The 19,247-nt window shown below is 32.5% G+C and overlaps 1 protein-coding gene across 2 annotated transcripts; it reads right to left on the bottom strand.

Annotated features, from left to right (window-relative positions):
- Positions 1–481: 481 nt before the first annotated feature.
- LOC139519481 (hydroxylysine kinase-like) lies at positions 482–14,731 on the bottom strand. 2 transcript variants are annotated; one of them, XM_071311593.1, is made up of 6 exons: positions 14,592–14,731; positions 6,565–6,870; positions 5,536–5,658; positions 3,529–3,659; positions 2,785–2,965; positions 482–976 (listed from the first exon to the last, which is right to left on the bottom strand). In XM_071311593.1, the coding sequence occupies exons 2-6, from the start codon at positions 6,848–6,850 to the stop codon at positions 501–503; spliced, it is 1,197 nt and encodes a 398-aa protein (XP_071167694.1). In that variant the 5' UTR covers positions 6,851–6,870; positions 14,592–14,731; the 3' UTR covers positions 482–500. The 2 variants fall into 2 exon arrangements, with proteins under 2 accessions (XP_071167694.1, XP_071167693.1); XM_071311592.1 differs by lacking the exon at positions 14,592–14,731 and adding an exon at positions 9,665–9,980.
- Positions 14,732–19,247: the final 4,516 nt, after the last annotated feature.

Raw genomic sequence — 19,247 nt, 5'->3', positions numbered from 1 at the left:
TAGTGTAGTGATACGTAGTAAGTACGGAACGGATGTGAGCTCTGCGCCGGAGATTGTTATATTTAGTGTAGTGATACGTAGTAAGTACGGAACGGATGTGAGCTCTGCGCCGGAGATTGTGAACTAATAACATATTTGTTTAGAGGCCAGCTGAAGTACTCCTCCTGGTGCGGGAGCTTCTCGCTGCATTGAAGACCCATTGGTGGCCTTCTGCTGTTGTCTGCTCTATGGTCGGGTTGTTGTCTCTTTGACACATTCCCCATTTCCATTCTCAATTTTAGTTGTAACCTTTATTCATTGCAGGCTTTTTCCTAAAACAAACAACTACAGCCAACAATTGAAAATAATATAGATTTTTAATTCCTTCACGTCCTACGGCATATACATGCACATTTACTTCTTTGTTGCAGAAATTTGCTTTTTAAGCAACACAAAAACAACAACAACAAAAAAGAAAAAAAAAGGAAATAAGCAGAAGACATTGAAAAGGAAATATCAATTTATTTGCATATATTTTTATAATCATTAATTATTTCATCCCATCTTTTTAGAAGATCAATTTTTGAAGTTTTCCAGAATTTAGAAAGTAAAGGCCAGCCTCGTTTTGCTGTCTGAAGAACATAAGTGTTACTTGGTTCCATGTGATAACTGTATGCTCCCATAACTAACGACTGAACTAGTCTGCAACATATACAGATTCTCATCACATCCATTTCTTCAGCATTCAATGTTGATTGGGTAAAATAGCCTGCAAGCACGTGACCACCAACATCTAACTGGTCGAATTCTTTGCAATCGATGGACATATAGGCAACCATAATGGCAACGTCAAAAACTCTGTATGAATATGACACATCAGCAAAATCAATAAATGCAGTGACGTCACATGGACATTTTACACCACTTTCTGTATTCTGATTTTCTAGAATTTCTCTCACAAGTATATTTTGTTCATTTATATCTCCGTGAATATACCCTATAGTGAATAAGACAGAAAAATGGTTTTATAGTATACGTCATACACATAAAATACATGTATTATTAATTAGCTATTTTATCATTTGATTAAATATTGATATATGAATCTGCTCTTACGATACAAAATCTGTCATCAAGAATGAAGCCAATTTTCATTCTAATGCAACAACGTTTGTAACGTTCATTTTGATTGGATAACGTCACTTTTTACATGGCATAAACTGACAATTGATGCTATGGGACGTACGCGCAAGCGCAGACGGCATATGACAGATTTTAATTGCATGTTTTAACGTTGTTTTCTGTCAGTTTCATTAGAATGGAGATAACAATATTGTATTTTAAGCTCCGACGGCATCAATTGGGGATTTGATGGTCGCAAATACCCGTTTACTGTCTCCGCTAACGCGTCGCCAGTAAACTTAATTTGCGACCATCAAAGCTTAAAATACAATACAGTTATCTCCTAAATAATGAAGACTGGAAGTTAACAAACACACAGATGTAGCAAAGGACTATCATTCTGTTTCTCTCATAGTTATACGTGTATTTACGAAATTGTGCTTTTTACGAAATTATGTGATTATTTTAATATGCAACTTAATTTTTGTGTGTGATCTTTTTTTTGTTTGTTCATGAACATTAATAATGTGTTAACTGTCGATACACACATATGTATAGTCTTTGTTTCTTTTTCTTGTTGTAAATACCACTGTCACTCTAATATAATTATAATCAATTTAACTATTGTCAGTTTATTGTCTTAATACTGTATGCCATAACCATTTATGTAAATGTGTTTGTGCTAATAAATATTGTCTTTTATTTAACCGCTCAACGGTTATGCTATTGAAATACCATTTAAATTGTTGGTACGAAGTTTTATTTAGATGAGCAGTGAAAATAAATTCTTAGTATTTAAAGAGTGTTAAAGACAAGAAGTAAACCAAAATCTTACAACTTAGAGCAGTATAATGAGAAATTATAGATTAAGTAAGTGCAACGAGTTCAATTTGTCATGATTAAGAAACCAGATTATCACTATGGTAATGTGATTTTTTTTAAGGTAAAACATTTATATCACAACCAATTATATTAGACAATTTTACTACATGTACAACAACAAATAACAAAAGACAAAAAAGGAGGTTTGATATCTCACAAAACATGTTTAACCCCGACTCATTTTGCGCCTGTCCCATGTCTCGCCTTCAGGGGGACTTCATGTGTTAGATTTTCTTGCTTTGTTGAAGACCCACTGGTGGATTTCGGTTGTATTTTGCACTTTGGTTGGGTTGTTGTCTCTTTAACGAATTCCCCATTTTAACTCTCTAAACTCTCTATATATCACATGTGACACACTTATACATAGAAATCGATCGGGTAAACTGACACTTTTATTTGCATTTATAATTAAAACAGAAGAGATTTTAAGTGAAATCTTACAACCTTTCTAGTAAATAATCAGCATATCAAAGAGAAAACAACCGCTTTCATGGATGATTTTTTTAATCACATTCTCCTTTTAAGTGATGGACTAAATGATTATGTTCTTGCATAAAATCAAGAGTAGACGTTCCTTAATTCGACGTATATAACACCCCTTGTCATGCATCTATAGATACCACTTCATTTGTATTAAAAGAAATGTCTCCGGAAGTTTAGATAACATTTCTGATAGAACTGATGACATATTCCTACAATTTTCGTTTCCGACAAAATAAAATAAAATATGCAGATGATATGCAAAGGATGATGGGAAATAGGGGGAATGACGAAGCTTGTTAAAATGTCGACATGTTTTACCTTCTGTTATTTTATTGTAGTTAGGTACCACTTCATCTTTGAAGGCCTTGATCACTTCATTTACAATCTCAAGATTTTCTTTATCCTTTACGGCAAACGTGTATTCCAACAGTCCTGCCATTTCTGTGAGACTCCAAATGAATCCTTTAGATTTGTTCCTGAAGTACTTGTTTTCAAATCCCTACAAACAAAAAAAAGACGAATCCTTATAACAAACCCATTATCAACACACAACACATTAAATGTACTTCTTTCAACGATTTTTCTGTTAACACATGGCGCTTTTAATCGTTTTAATGTACTTTCTATTAAAACAAGGCACACAACTGACACGAGTTAAATATGTGTCTAAAACAGGAAACGCTATTGCTGATATTCCATGCTTTTGCAAATTTTAGGGGGCGCCACGCCCTTGCCTAAATCCGCACCTGATCTTGGACCAATGACATCTATCTATAAGTCCAAGCATACAGTAAATTAAAAATCTACCCTATAAGTTTTTTCTATCAAAAGGCTTCTTTAGATATAACCGGCCACCTACAGCTTTATTTGAGAGCCTAGGTGGTCTAGCGCGCCGGCCATAGTGCAATGCGATTTGGTGCCACGGTATCTCAGTAGCATGAGTTCGAATCCCGGTAGGGAAGAACAAAAAGTTGGCTTTAGAAAATTTACAGATCTACCATTGATGGGCTGTCTGATATTTAGACGAATTATATATATATATTGATTTTTGATGTACAGTACCTGAAGGGCATTGTGCATCTTTCCAGCAAAAACACCAATATTATATAGAGTAGTTGGTAGGTATGGTTTCTTACAAACGACATCTCCTTCAATGTAATTTAGCATATGGAAAATGTATGGACCGTATGTACCTGAAGAAAAATATATAGATTAAAACACAAAATTCAATACATTTGTTTTTTGCAATTACATTTTTAATTAGGTACACGTATGATAGTATCAGTATAATGAATAAGCGTTGTTTTCATTTTTTACAGCACTCGGTTGATACCTTTACTGGTTGATTGTCAGTCCCCGAGGGTATCATCAGCTTAGTAGTCAGTTTTTGGTACTGGCATGATTTATAACAAACCTTAAATTTACTTAATTTTGAAGTAATTGCAAACTAGGGGAACTCTGGCAAAGTTTACCTTAGATGGATATGGCTATTTCTAATGTCCTTTTTTGTCATATACTTAACTCGTCAACTGTTTCGGTTCTTATACATCATTGGCTTTTAGCTTTCCTAATGAAAGCAAACCCAGAAATGAGCTTCGTCCACATGACATGTATGTCTCATTTTAGTTGCCAATGAAGTTTTGTTTCAAATCATCTTCTAAAAGTTAGCTTTATTTTTGATTGCAAAGTGGCTAAAAAGAGGCATTTAAAGCTCAATAAAACATCATCTGCAGCATTCAAATCAGTATTACTGCTTTCTAATAATAATTTGCATACACTATAACCCCTTAGCAGCAATCTATTCTGATATTTTTTTTAATTTTTTTTAGAAATCAGAATGGATTGATAAGATTCATTTTAAACGTCTTATATGCTGATGAGGGGTGTCAGTTTTTCGTAATATGTATTGACGCTATTGCTTTTTTTTTTTAAACTTTTTATGCGTATTACAGATGACGTTATTTCTGTTTAGTTGTCTGTGATGTAATTATAAATATTCAGCAACGTCGGACTCGGGACGCTAAACCGATTACTCGTGGAGAGAGAGAGTGCACGTTTAACAAGTTGAACTCTTCAGTTGTAAACATGTTGTACTTTATGTTTCAGGTAAAATATTAGCCCTTATCCTGCATACCATCATGATTTCCAAATGGCAGCCCAAATTTGCAACTATTTATTCCGCTCGACTCACTTGGCAAAACTTATTGTTTTTTGTTTATTAACTAATCATTTCTTCTAGTCCTTATACAATTGAGAATGGAAATGGGGAATGTGTCAATGAGACAACAATCTGACCATAGAACAAACAACAGCAGAAGGTCACCAACAGGTCTTCAATGCAGCGAGAAATTCCCGCACCCGGAGGCGTCCTTCAGCTGGACCTCAAACAAATACATATACTAGTTCAGTGATAATGAACGCCATACTAAACTCCAAAATGTACACAAGAAACTAAAATTAAAAATAATACAAGACTAACAAAGGTCAGAAGCTCCTGGCTTGAGACAGTCGCAAAAATGCGGCGGGGTTAAACATGTTTATGAGATCTCAACCCTCCCCTATACCTCTAGCCAATGTAGAAAAGTAAACGCATAACAATACGCACATTAACATTCAGTTCAAGAGAAGTCCAAGTCTGATGTCGACGTCAGAAGATGAATTTTGCATTAGACATTGAACGTTATAAGCAAGCAACATCATCGGTCCTTTATCTAAAGCGGTTTTAATCGCCACCGGATGTAACAATTACAGACATTTTGCCAGCGGGCAATGCAGCAAATACTCAATACACAAAGCTTTCTAGAAAAAATGGTGTAACTACTAATTTAACATACGAGAGTTCGCATTGTTCATGCACAATTTTGGTCATTTCTTTTGTTGTCTTATAAGTATGATAGTTTTGTGATTAAATATATAGTTATCAGTGTGTTCTTTTGGATTTTCAAGACATTTTGATTCCCTTCAAATATGGTCGTTTCGGTATACTCTAAAAGTCTATACAACAATGATATTTCAAAAAAAAGTTATATATGTTTGAGTGAGTTCTGCGCTTGGAATATAAATACTAACGATCTGGATTCTTATCGTCTGGTACCGTTTCTACTGCCCATGTCTGTCCGTGAATGTTGCGTACTGGTTCCTGTACAGGCAGACCTTTTCTATGTAAGTGGTAAAAAAGTTGATGTTGGGCTTCTGTCAACAAAACAAATTTAGTTAAATTGCAACAAAATTTGACAATTCCCTCTAGAAATACAATTTCAAGAATTCAAAATTTGAATTTTAAACAAGTAAACAGTTTTCTTTAAAAGTGTTCACATATCTAGATTCTCAATTTCATACGTTGTTAAAATGTTTTTAAAGTAATTCCATTGATACGATAAGATATGTAAAAATCTATTAACAATCAGATTATAATTAAAAACTATTATATACAATTTAAATTTTCGATGATTCATCCGATTGTCTATTAACGTAAATTATCTATACATGTATTAACTAATTTATAATAGCGTCGTATCTAGATAATTCCCTATGTTTCTCGATATTGTATCTTAATTCCCACTGGAAATTCAAAGCGTAAAATATATCTCTCTACCTACAAAAAATGTATTTTGAGATAACAAGATAGACACAAGTTTACATACATACATATTAAATTTAATATGGTTTTGTAGAATTATGATATAAAATGTATTATATTTTAGTGTTGCTTCTTGAATTGTAAGTGGTTTTCCTTTATTATCAATTTTCTTTGCCTTAAATTTAGATTTGATCATTTCTTTCCTCTTCCACTGAGTTAGTACTATACTTCACAAATAAAGTATCAAACAACTATTAACCTCTATAAAAATTTGACCAGTCCTAATATTGCTCAATCTAAACATTATATTTGTTACTTTTTCCATCAATTTGGACTTTTGTTAACTTGGGAATTTCATGCATGTGTATCGCGCATGAATATCCATGTATCCAGTGCTTTTAAGCAGCCATATGTTTATTTCACCTGTAGAACATATGAATACATGTAACCAGTAAAAAAAATGCTACGTGTTAAATGTATTTGTACAGAAGAAGCAAAATTATTAAATAATTCCTTACCTATTATAGCTGGGTCTTTGGAATCACCAGAGTTTAGTACTTTTAGTACATAGCCTGATGGGTTTATAGCTTCAATATATGTATTATTTATGTCTGTGTCTACATGTATATGATAATTCCTGTCATCGTAACTGTTCAATTCTGTAAAATCTAGGACTTCCATTCCATAGAGGCGACGGACAATTTTCTTTATAAAAGACTGTGGAATAACGGGTTTTATTTCCGATGGATCTCTTTTTTCTACATCAGCATTGCCATTAAGTGTTCCATTTATAGATGATGACATTCTTGGACGATTATCGATACCTGTGAAAAGTTAAGATGAACATAATTATAGCTATATATAGTTTTTTCAACAAAAGTATACAACTTTCAATGTCAAATAGCTATAAGTTTATTTTTAAAACAAATTAAAAACGTGCTATATCATTATGTATATGTTTGGGCTAAAACAGGGGCCTTACCAGGTCTACTCCTTTGCTGACGATTTTTGTTGTGGTTTTTTGTTGTTGTTGTATATATTGAAATATAAGATAAGGAATACTAGATTTATGGTAAAGATGTTTTGTAAGAATATTAACTCTAATGTTGTAGGTTTCTTTTAAGATAGCACAACACAAAGACCCCCATCCCCAGTCAGACAAACTTTAACATGTTTAAAGTGATGTAATGTCGTTCATCCAGCTAGGAAATAAATTATGCGTTTTGTATAAATTAATGTTTGCACTTCTTTTTGTACCGAAATGAAATAGTAAAGAAAAGAAAATACTCAAAAAAATTAATTGCATGAAATGTTTACAAATTAAATAAATATTTAACACTGTGTAACAGAAACTATGAGTGGGTGGATATTTGGATGTCTTTTCCTCACAAAATATCTACCTATTCATACTTATATAATATTAAAAAAAGTCCATCTGACCTGAAAATAATTTATATAATTTAAACTTAAAATATTTTAATAAACAATTTTTTCAATAAATAGGATTCAAGGGGTGCAATAGTTGTTTATAAAATATGTTCTCTGACTCACTCAAACTCTTAAAAACAGTCTTTTAAACTTAAGTCGTGACAAGCACCATCCTATACATTACCCTTACTGAAAAAAATCAGCCTCCTGCAAACATTTGCTGCACGTCAGTCTGCTGCAGCTTGCTACAGACTTGCAGCGAACACAGAGTCCGTGTTTGCGGCGTGTTTGAGACAAGGATCTCAATTAAGGACTAGGTCCTAACAACCAGTTAACCTTTTATATAATAGGGTACATAGACTCAGCTCTGTGATTCTTTTCAAAGCAGAACCAAAGGCATTGTACAATGAAAGTTCCAACCATATACTTGGGTCCGAAGCTGCACATAACTCATTACAAACAAAGATTTCTTTCGTTTTAAGCCATTGTTTCCCTACTAAACTATGTATTCTACTTACTAGTACACTTGTTACAATCAAAAACCTCAGCTGATAAAAAATTGTTCAAATAAGGCCTTTGAAAATAGTGGAATAAATTGCGTTTGGAGTGTCAAAATTCGTTCGAAGTACTTGATAAATTGCATGCTTATAATTGGTGCTTTTGATTTTGCTACCCTATATACCACTTTGCTTCATCTATATAGTCTTATTTAGAAAAATTCACACACCTCATTAAACAATGTTAAATGGTCATTTAGGAAAAGTCAGAATATTCAAACTCTTTTAGGTCATTTTTTTATTAGGGAGCTTCAGTCAATATATATAATCAATACACCAACGTTTCATGAGAACTGCTGAAAGCATTTTTGAGTTATTTTTGAAAACTAGAAAATACCACCTTTTTCTAATGAATAAAATCCCTTAACTCAATAACATAAAATCTAAAATTAATAAAAATCGAAAGGGAGTTTACAACAATAGATATAAATATTTCAGCAAAGTTTCATGAGAACTGCTGAAAATATTTTTTGTGTTAAAGTCTGAAAACTGGAAAATCCCCCCTTTTTAATTAATAAAACCCGTTAACTTGGTAACGTAAAATCTAAAATTTATAAAAATTTTAAGTGACCTCATGTTGATAGATATCAAAATTCCTTGCTTTGTGAAAGCATTTTTGAGATATTATCAGAAAACTGGGAAAAAAACCACCAATTTTATTGAATAAAATAATAAAAAGAATAAAAACCCATTAGTGGCATTACCCAGAAACTTAAAATCTAAAATTTATAAAAAAAACAATATAGAAGCTCTCGTCAATAGATATAAACAATTTCCCAAAGTTTAATGCACATTGGTTAAAGAGTTTTTGAGTTAATGTCCGACATGTTGACAACAGACGGACAACAGTATACCATAATACGTTCCGTATATAATATATTGAGTAGTAATTTAAACACATTCTAGATACATAAATTAATACTAAAAACATAGTCATAGAAAATTGAATGCATTACAAAGAATTATATCCGTAATAAGAAATACTGATTTGTCAAAGACCGAATTATTTTAATATTTCATTTACTGTTATCTGTTTTTGTCCATTTTAATTCCTTGTTATCTGTTATAAGCCAAATTAATTTGCTGTTTTGCTGTTATTGGGACCCCTATTGCCCCCCTCTTTAACCAATGTCATGTTGTGTACACATCATTTTATCTATATTACACAGCAAATTCTTAAAAAGTTATGCAACATCCATCCATTCATAAAATAATTCAAGTACTTTATCATTTGAAAAATTATCATAGCATAAGTTTATACCTTTTAACATGTTAAATAAGTTAAATTATAGTTCCAAGTACGTTATCAAATGAATTACATGCATGAATCTAAAGTAGTTCCAAGTACGTTAATTATCAAATGAATTACATGCATGAATCTAAAGTTTAAAAGATTTATTTGAAATTTTCTTTGCGCATGTATATGCTTATATACAGCTATAGTTAAACTAAAATTGTCACAACATTCAACTAGACTCACATATATATTTTGTAAGTTATAATCTCTAAGCATATGAGGGAGTACTGTATCTTGCATGGTTACATATTTGAAAATGTATTTTAAACCTCATGCAGATATCTGTGGAGGGAATGAATTTCATAAGTTAACATTCTACGATCAATATGTACTTACAAATAATGTCTTCAAAAACTAATCTGTTAATTCAAACTATAATGCCTCCCTGAACACTAATATATACCATGTCACACAAACATCAACATTTTCAAATTTCAAATCTGTATATTCCAGGAAGTTACCAATAGTTGTAACACCACTAATTCGGGCCCGGCCAGAAAGCACATACCAGAAAGTAGTACATATTCAACACAAAATAGTTCCTACGCACGAGTGTAACTTTCAAAATATGTAGAATATTTAGGTATTGTTAAGTAGTACATATTTAACACAAAATAGTTCCTACGCACGAGTGTAACTTTCAAAATATGTAAAATATTTAGGTATTGTTGGTATCAAATGAAAGATTAAGGACTGGTGAGCATTGTAGAACACTTTTGGACTTTTAATTTTGAATATTAAAAACACTGCACCAAATTTTAAAAAGAGGGTACATTTTGTCTGTTTGTCAGATCTGATGTACCTGTTTTGGTACATCCTAATTTCAGGGAACCAGTTCTTTCTTATATGCCATTAAAGGTATGTTTTTTTTCAGTACAAGAAACCATTAAGTAAGTGTTGCTTTGAAATGCAATCATTGCCACTTTATTTGAACTTAAAACAAAAGAGGTGTGCCTGCTTGAAATGGAGGAATTTAACATAGAAAGCAATGGGACCATGAATTAGTGGTGTACTTCCAATAGGCATGCTCAGTCGTTTTATGTAGTTTCTTGCAATGCTCTTGCAAACATATAAAATTGTCAAAGATTCCTGCAATCTAGCTGCGAACATCCCTTATATTCTAGTTTTTCCTGCAATCTTACTGCAAACATATTTGTTTCTGCAACCTTGTCGCAAGCTTGCAGCAAAAAGCTGCAATGTTTGCAGGAGGTTTGCAGCTAGCTAGCTGCAAACATCTGCAAACATTATTCAAAGGGTTCCTGCAAGCAATTTGTTTGCAGCAGACTTGCAGCAGATCTGCTGCAAACATTTCAGTTATATAAGGGTACATATTATTGATTATATACTTTGATATATATTTTTTCAATTCCATAGCACAGAACCATTGTAGTTTTACCCAAGTTCGTCATAAAAGTATGCATGTGACCTATAGCTATTAATTTCGTTGTCATGTGTGTCTCATTGGCGATCATACCACATCTTAAATCCTAAACATTGATATCGGCAAATGCATTGACTATGCCATTGAGTATCTTTTAATAGGTATAGCTAACATTTGTGGATACACTATACAGGACAGAAGAACCAATGACAGTGATGTTAAATACCAACAATCTCTGTGCATGGTAAATTCCAGTGACAATATGAAAATAGTCTATTGCCTCCACACAATTCCAATTACAATAAGACTCTGTCAGAGTGACAACAACCCGGATTTTGTAACATTTATTTGTCTTATTGCAATTTTTAATATCACAAGGACCAGTAACAGTAAATAGTTATCAAAGGTACCAGGATTAAAATTTAGTACGCCAAACGCGCGTTTCGTCTACATAAGACTCATCAGTGACGCTCATATCAAATATTTATAAAGCCAAACAAGTACAAAGTTGAAGAGCATTGAGGATCCAAAATTCCAATTCCAAAAAGTGCCAATAAAAGTGACAATCGTCAGTATTAAACTTGACCTTCATTTTGTCATCAGTTACATCATATTTAAAAAGCTTTGATTGAACGTATCATGAGTTAAAGCATGGACACAACTGGAAACACTTTTTTCCAATTTTTCAAGAACCATTACTCCTGAACGATGAAAGTGAAAAATCATTAATAATGAACTTGAGCTCAATTCTGTCATCAGGTGCACCAAATTTAAATTTGTAAAGCCTAGGTTTAACGGTTCATGAGTAAATGGGTATTGTTTGGCAGCCGCCCGCCCGGAAACCCACCCACCTTACATCCCGATCTAAATAAACAACCGATTGTCCCTTCAGAAATCCGGTTACACATGCCAACAAATTTTTCACCTAGAATTGTTGTCAGATCAAATAATTTTAAAAAATTGAGGCATTCAGGGAATGAACTTTTGTAATATATTTATTATGTAATATAGCTTTTTAAATATAGTTTTCACCCATGCTCATCCATCATCATAACCTTTTATCGTCTGCCTCAATTTAACATTCGTTTTAACATTTTACTTTGATACATATTTTTTCAATTCCATAGCACAGCACCATTGTAGTTTTACCCAAGTTCGTCATAAAAGTATGCATGTGACCTATAGCTGTTAATTTCCGTGTCATGTGGTCTCTTGTGAAGACTTGTCTCATTGGCGATCATACCAAATCTTCTTTCTTATATGATTGTACATGTACAATTGATGCAAATAACAAACACCAACAGTAATGAGAAAAAGGTTCCGATTCCAATTTTTTTTTATTAAAAAGAAGACTTTAGTACATTATTTTGTATTTAATTATAATTATACATAAATTACGAATTTATTGAGGAAATTCTTCGTGACATAGAATGAAATTCAAAACAGTGTGGCTGTGGCCATTGATTGACACATTAAATTCATCCATTGACTGGGACAATTTACGTGAATGTTTGTCTGTAACGACCACTGTTCACGACGTGCCTGCGATAGACATTTAAACTGTGGGGTCACCAAAGGTTTCTTAACGCCTTTAATTATAAAATAATTCGAAAAATTAATCAGGAATAACCTTTATGTTTTGATTTATATAATTGATATAAATCAAAACATCGTGTTAATTCTGATTAATTTTTCGAATTACTTTATTAAGGTGTTAAGAACCTTTGGTGACCCCATAGTTTAAGTGTCTTTAAAAAGTACATAGTGAGCAGTGGTTGTTACATACAAACGTTCACCTAAATTGTCCCAGTCAATGGATGAATTTAATGTGTCAATCAATGGCCACAGCCACACTGTTTTGAATTTCATTCTATAAAGTTTTAACACTTATTTGTTACGAAAACATTAGATTATGTATATGCAATAGCCACAGATGTGCCCTCTTCATATACCTTCCGTGACAAATTATTAGTTATTGTGTTCTGTTATGAAGTCATAACCTTTCGAAACAACAACGACGGACGGGAACGTTGTTCAAGGATTATATATTTGAACGGTTGGGAAGCTTTGTAATAAATCAAGTGCAAAAAAGAGTATGATTTTGTCAAACGGAATAATAAAATTCTTTCTGCTTCTTTTTAAGCATTATTTTTTGTGTGTATTATATGTGATAAGGGACGACATCAAAAAACCAATGAAAGATAAAAAAACTTAATTCAAATAGTTTGAGGGTGGGGGTCAACATTGCTGCAAGTTTTGTTTAATTGAAATCGATTTTATATATATCCTTATTGGTCAATCAATTTTTCCCAAATTAAGTTAAAGGGGGGCAGTGAAAAAACTATATGAATTAATTTTTTTTTATCCTACATTGAACTTTTAATGTGGTCCCTAACAGGTCCCATTGCACATCATCCCACAACCTATAGTTAATTATTAAGATTTAACAAACAATTGAGTTCAGTGTTTACGGTAAACGTTCTTTGCCAAAACTGACTATAATTTTAATTATTTTTTAAGATTAATTGATTGCTGTTGTTTAGCGCTTAGCCTACCTTCAACAGGCTTTGTTATATCGTGGCGGTGAAGCGGGTTTTTTAAGCCGGAGAGTAACACCAACATTCAGCAGAAAAGACAAATGCGCATGTCACTTGCGGGGTTTGAACACACAAACTGTGTTATATATAAGACGAACTACTTAGACAACTTTTATAGTAAGACTAAGGATCATATTGCCCATAAATGGGACATACAAAATATGAGGAAATGTACACAGAGATTCACTATGGATTAAATCTACAGATTAGAGAGGTATAACATCTACTAGATCGAGAAAGGGAAGAGAAAGTGGATGAAAGATGCAGTCGATATTGTTGAATACTTAAATAAATATAAAACACACGTTAATATATGTGATTTTTCAAAATTAATCATAATTCAACCGTACATGTAATTATAAGGGGGTATTTTTTCACATATACTAGTAAGTTAGTCCTGCAGCAATATAAGGTTTCAAAACATAACAAGACAGTTTTTTAGAACCTTTTGCATTTATAGATTTTAATGTTTTTGCAATTTGCTAGTCTCCTCCAATTACAAAAAAAAAAAAAAAAAATCCTTGCCATTCTCTTTGTTCCTTTTTGGTCATTTTCGGTCCATTTCTTTAATTCGTCGGACCCAATGTAGTTGGTTTTCAATGAAACAGAAATCCCTTGTATTGTGTTAAATAGTTTTAGACATAGAAGGTTTAGATGAAAACCATTTAATATACATCTTCATCAGCATACACAGTTTGCAAACGTACCTGTAATGTGTGAAGGCACACATTGGGGGAATTCACATGGATTGTACACGGAGATGTACATGTTTATGCATTATGTATATTCAAAGGAACTATGATTAAATTTTGATTGTAAAAACCAAAGGACAGCTTTTAAGTTCATAAAAAAGCAATTTAGGTATGCAAGTATATTAGTCTGAAGTATTTTTTGTAATGTTTGGGATTGTTCAATTGATTTTGGATTCATATTTTATTTAATCAAACCGAGAGCAGAACATTTTTTCTGTCCTAGTTTTGTATTCAGATTTTTGTTCGCCAATTTTGCGACATATTATTTATTTGATATTTAGATATTTGTACATAAGTAGTTAAACCATTTACGGCAGAAGATACCATAACAGAAGTATACTAGATATACTGGAGGATTTCACAATTTATCTTAGAAGCACGTTTAAAAGTAACACATATAATCGGTAAGTTTTATCGATAACAATTTATTGGGTTTAAATAATTAACCAAAAAAACAAAACAACCTAAGAACATGTTTACCAATTATTATTTGTTTTTATTAATATTGTGTATGGTGTATAATAGTGACCTACCTGTCGTTTGACACAGCGACCTTCAAATGCCTCTTGGTTAAAGAGATAATCGTATTAAATACGCGAGAACAAATATCGTCTTATCAATTGTTTGATTTATGATTTTATACACACTATGTACATGTACATGTATATTATCGCATTCTAATTTAAAACATAAAAACATTGACATATCATGACATTTATCAAAATAACGATGATATGTGTGAACTTTCTGAAATAATCCCCATTCAAACTAGACAAAAAATAAAAATAGCAACAACAAAATGTCACGAAAATGATACCTAAAATCACATCTCCCGTACAGGAAAAATTATTTAAAAAAAAACTTGAACAAACACAAAAGGCTCTTAACAGTCTGGATTATTACCTATCGACAATATGCTATCTTTATAATAATAATAATTATGTTTTAAATAAAGTTTTTTTATCTTTCTTCTTTTGTTTTGGACAAATTATTGATTTTCGGACAAGAATTTAGATTACGCTCGAATTATTTTCATCCGTTGCACGATCACATCATTCATTTACGTCAAGACAACGTAACGTTGATAAAATGTAATGGAAATTTATTAGAGCTAGCTGACAAAAAAGGCAAAATAAGTTTTTTTGCAATAAAATCCTACACTAAAATATTGAATAATCTACCTATAAATGTAGCAAATAATCTTTATAATAGTAAAACCAATTATGACCTATAATTCAGTAGTAACATACTTGGATACATATATTTCTTTTTATAGACCAAAAAAACAGAGCCTAATTGTCAGAAAAACAAATAATCAACTTGATTTTACAGACAAAACCTACGAAAGCCTATTAGGGTCACAAAAAAAAGTTTACGTGATAATTAACGCGTAACTACGAGAAATCTATCGCGGAATGACGAGATAATATTTGTTTTATCTCATAATTACGAGATAATCACTTTTTTTATCTCGTAACTACGAGATGATTATCGCGTAATTACGAGAAAACTATATACTGTTACGATCCATTTTGTTACATCTCGTGATCAATTTTCTTTGGCAATCGCCAATGGCAGTCAGCAGGGTTTAAGAACATCAGTTGTTCGACCTGTTAGTAAAATGCGTTTTGTTTAAATATACTTTTTCACTTTTTTGGTCTTTTGTAATATGTTGTTTGTGCTGTATTTAGACCCTTCTACATATAAAAATTGCGGTTTTTATCCAACGCAATGATAGGTTTGAACGTAGTTTTCAATTTAGACTCGTTTATATATATATACATATGAGTCTAAAAGATTCTTATAGACTCTCTCTCTCTCTCTCTCTCTCTCTCTCTCTCTCTCTCTCTCTCTCTCTCTCTCTCTCTCTCTCTCTCTCTCTCTCTCTCTCTCTCTCTCTCTCTCTCTCTCTCTCTCTCTCTCTCTCTCTCTCTCTCTCTCTATATATATATATATATGTTGTGTACAAGATGTAAGTTTGTACAAATTATAATTTGTATAGGGTTTTTGTACAAGTTATAAGTTTTTTGACACATACCTTCTTGCTCCAGGTGAGACAAGTGTATCTTCTAAAATGTATCATTTTAATGTCTTAAATACAAAATTATATACTTCAACCTAACATTTACTGCTATTCTCTCTGTCTTCAAACTGGTAATGAGAACACCTGAATGGTTTAAATTCTAATTTTAATTTTCTCCTCATACCAAAATCATATCCATTATATAAAAAGTATTTTTATGTTATAGTTATTGACCAAGCTAGTCGGTATATGTCATTTAATCTGCACAGCACGAGATGACCCAATAAACCGAACGAGGTAGGAGTTCGGGTTATTGGGTCATCTCGTGATGTGCAGAATAAATTACATATACCGATTTGATTGGCCAATAACTGTTTTAACACATGACGCAATCAATTTACGTGAACGATTTAGAAATGTGGACGTTATTCTCCAATCCACGGGTCCTAGGAAAGTTTCTTGTAGGGTAAAGAAAGGGGGAAATACGACTTTGGTAAGTTTTAAATTAATCTTTTTTTTTTATATTTAGACTCATTCTAAAATAGCGATTTAATGGTATATGTTTTTAAATCGTTTCCGTTATTTTATTCCCATTTTTATTTAATTAGTGACGATTAAGACTTTGATAAATTGTGTACTTTCAAATCGGTGTATGAAAAAAACTGCAAGGGTTATTGAGTTTAAATAAGATTAATTGCTTTTGAATATCTTTCCCTCAATGATATGCTTAAAAGAACCGAGGAAGATGTTGTAATACCTAAATTCAAAAGGTTAAATAAACAGAAAATATGTTTCTCTTTCAAAACCTTTTACTCCCCGCAATCCCCCCCCCCCCCCTCATTTCTTTTAATCTACTGTATTACTTTTTAAGACACGTCCATCTAAATGAAGTCTGATTGATCTCCAGCTAATCACCCAGTTTTAAAACAAACTTTAATATGGTCCTCATTAAATCCGATCCAAATACAGTCTCTTTATAGGAATAATTATTCAAAAAGTCGTTCAGATGGCGGATTCGGGGGTGGGGGCGAACGGGTCGTTTACCCTTGGATTGGACAAAGTACGGTGTTTTAGCTTAAACGTCAATATTGTCTTTAGTCTCGCTACACTCGGTGATATTTATGCCCCACCTACGATAATAGATGGGCATTATGTTTTCTGGTCTGTGCCTCCGTTCTTCTGTCCGTCCGTCCTTCTGTCCGTCCGTTCGTTCAGGTTAAAGTTTTTGGTCAAGGTAGTGTTTGATGAAGTTGAAGTCCAATCAACTTCAAACTTAGTACACATGTTCCCTATGATATGATCTTTCTACTTTAATTGCCAAATTTTTGACCCCAATTTCACGGTCTACTGAACATAGAAAATGATAATGCAAGTGGGGCATCCGTGTACTATGGACACATTCTTGTTAATTGTCTTTCTCAAAATATTTACATCACTAATTTCAAAAGAGGGACGAAAGATATCAGAGGGACAGCCAAACTCATAAATCGAATAAAATAAACCGAAAATGCTCAGGCTAAAAAATAAAAAGACAAACAGACAAATAATAGTACACAAGACACAACATAGAAAAACTAAATACTAAGCAACACGAACCCCACCAAAAACTGGGGTGATCTCAGGTGCTCCGGAAGGGTAGGCAGATCCTGCTCCACATGTTTAAACTGTCCCACTTGGTTTTCAACAACTTTCGGTATTTAATCATAAGACTAAGTAGAACAAATTAAAAGGAAATAGTCCTGCACCATTTGATAATAAAACTTTGTGTAAAAAACAAAAATCGCCCTTATAAAATTCTGGGTAAAACAGAGGAAAGGGAAAATACCGATGTCGAGTTTAATTTTAATGATCTATCCGGTTTGCTGTAATTTGCTGTCTTATATTTTAAAGGTAAAGGTTTTTATTACATGTATGAAAAATGATCACGCTAATTTTAAAGTTGTTAAACTTATTTCCCTCCACTACCATTTCGATTTAATAAACCTCAACTCAACACACAAGTAATGATAATCATAGTTTTGAATAAATAAATATTTTCAATTACAATCATACATATATCATAAATGATTTCTCGTTTAAAGTTCATATTATGTATCTGAAAAAGACTAACATCAATTATTCCGCTGTCTCCCGTATGCCGCCGAAATTCACTGACCTTTACTATTTTTTCATGGGATTTTGTACGCCAGATGGCGTTTCGTCTACTACAGACTCCCCAGTGACGGTTGAATAAGAAAAGTTAAAGAAGCCAAATGAAGTACCAAGTTAGAAGGCATTGAGAACCAACAATTCATAAAAGTTTTGTCAAATGTTTTGAACGGTTTTACCACGGGACAGTGTTTTTGTTTTTTTGTGGTTTGCGATTGTTTCCTTGCAGAGTATGACTTACTCCGTTACTATCTATTAAAATCGGTTTTAGTTCAGACAATACATTTTTGTATATAATTTTTTAATAACTTTATTTTTTTTAATATTCATGCATGATTTGGTTTTGAGGTTTAGTTGTAAGTTGTAAGAAAACTTATTTCTAACGGAATAGCACATCCTCGTTTTTACGGAAACTTGTCAATCCTTTAAATAACATCTTCTAAAAGGTTACAAATACAACACTGTTATAAGATCATTGAATATTGTTTTTATTGGTATAAACATTGATTTTGTTATCAGTAAATTAAAAGCTAATTAAACATAACTTGTATGTTATATACATATACACATTCATGGATACCTGTATCTTGGCATTGTACAAGGTCATGTTTTTCTCTGACTGTTTAAGACGTCTTTACACGAAATCCACTGGATGTTGGATGCGTACGGAATGATAATGTAGTCTTAGATGCATGTTTTTTTTATTAGTTGTTGATGGCTTTGAAGTAGCTGTCTGTTAACTGCGAGTAATCTCAGATATGTACCTAGTGTCTTTTTGTTGTTGGGATGTACAAGTACCCGTCCACGTCCACTTGTATTTTTATCCATCAGATTAGGTTAGCCTTTTTCAACTGATTTTTATAGTTTGTTCTCTTATGTTGTACTGTGATACCACTGTCCCAGGTAAGTGTATGTGGAGGGGATCCCGCTAACATGTTTAACCCCGCCACATTCAGTATGTATGTGCCTGTCCCAAATCAGCAGCCTGTAATTCAGAGGTTGTCGTTTGTTTAAGTGT

Source organism: Mytilus edulis, chromosome 4, assembly GCF_963676685.1.
Source record: "Mytilus edulis chromosome 4, xbMytEdul2.2, whole genome shotgun sequence".
NCBI lineage: Eukaryota > Metazoa > Mollusca > Bivalvia > Mytilida > Mytilidae > Mytilus > Mytilus edulis.
The sequence above is the reverse complement of the archived record's forward strand: the minus strand, read 5'-3'. Positions and strand labels throughout refer to the sequence as shown.

Coding starts and splice junctions, on each gene's coding strand:
- LOC139519481 (XM_071311593.1), bottom strand. CDS start 6,850: ATGTCATCATCTATAAATGGAACACTTAATGGCAATGCTGATGTAGAA. Junction 5,659..6,564: donor CAAAGACCCAGCTATAATAG/GTAAGGAATTAT, acceptor TTTTGTTGACAG/AAGCCCAACATCAACTTTTT. Junction 3,660..5,535: donor AGACGATAAGAATCCAGATC/GTTAGTATTTAT, acceptor ATTTTTCTTCAG/GTACATACGGTCCATACATT.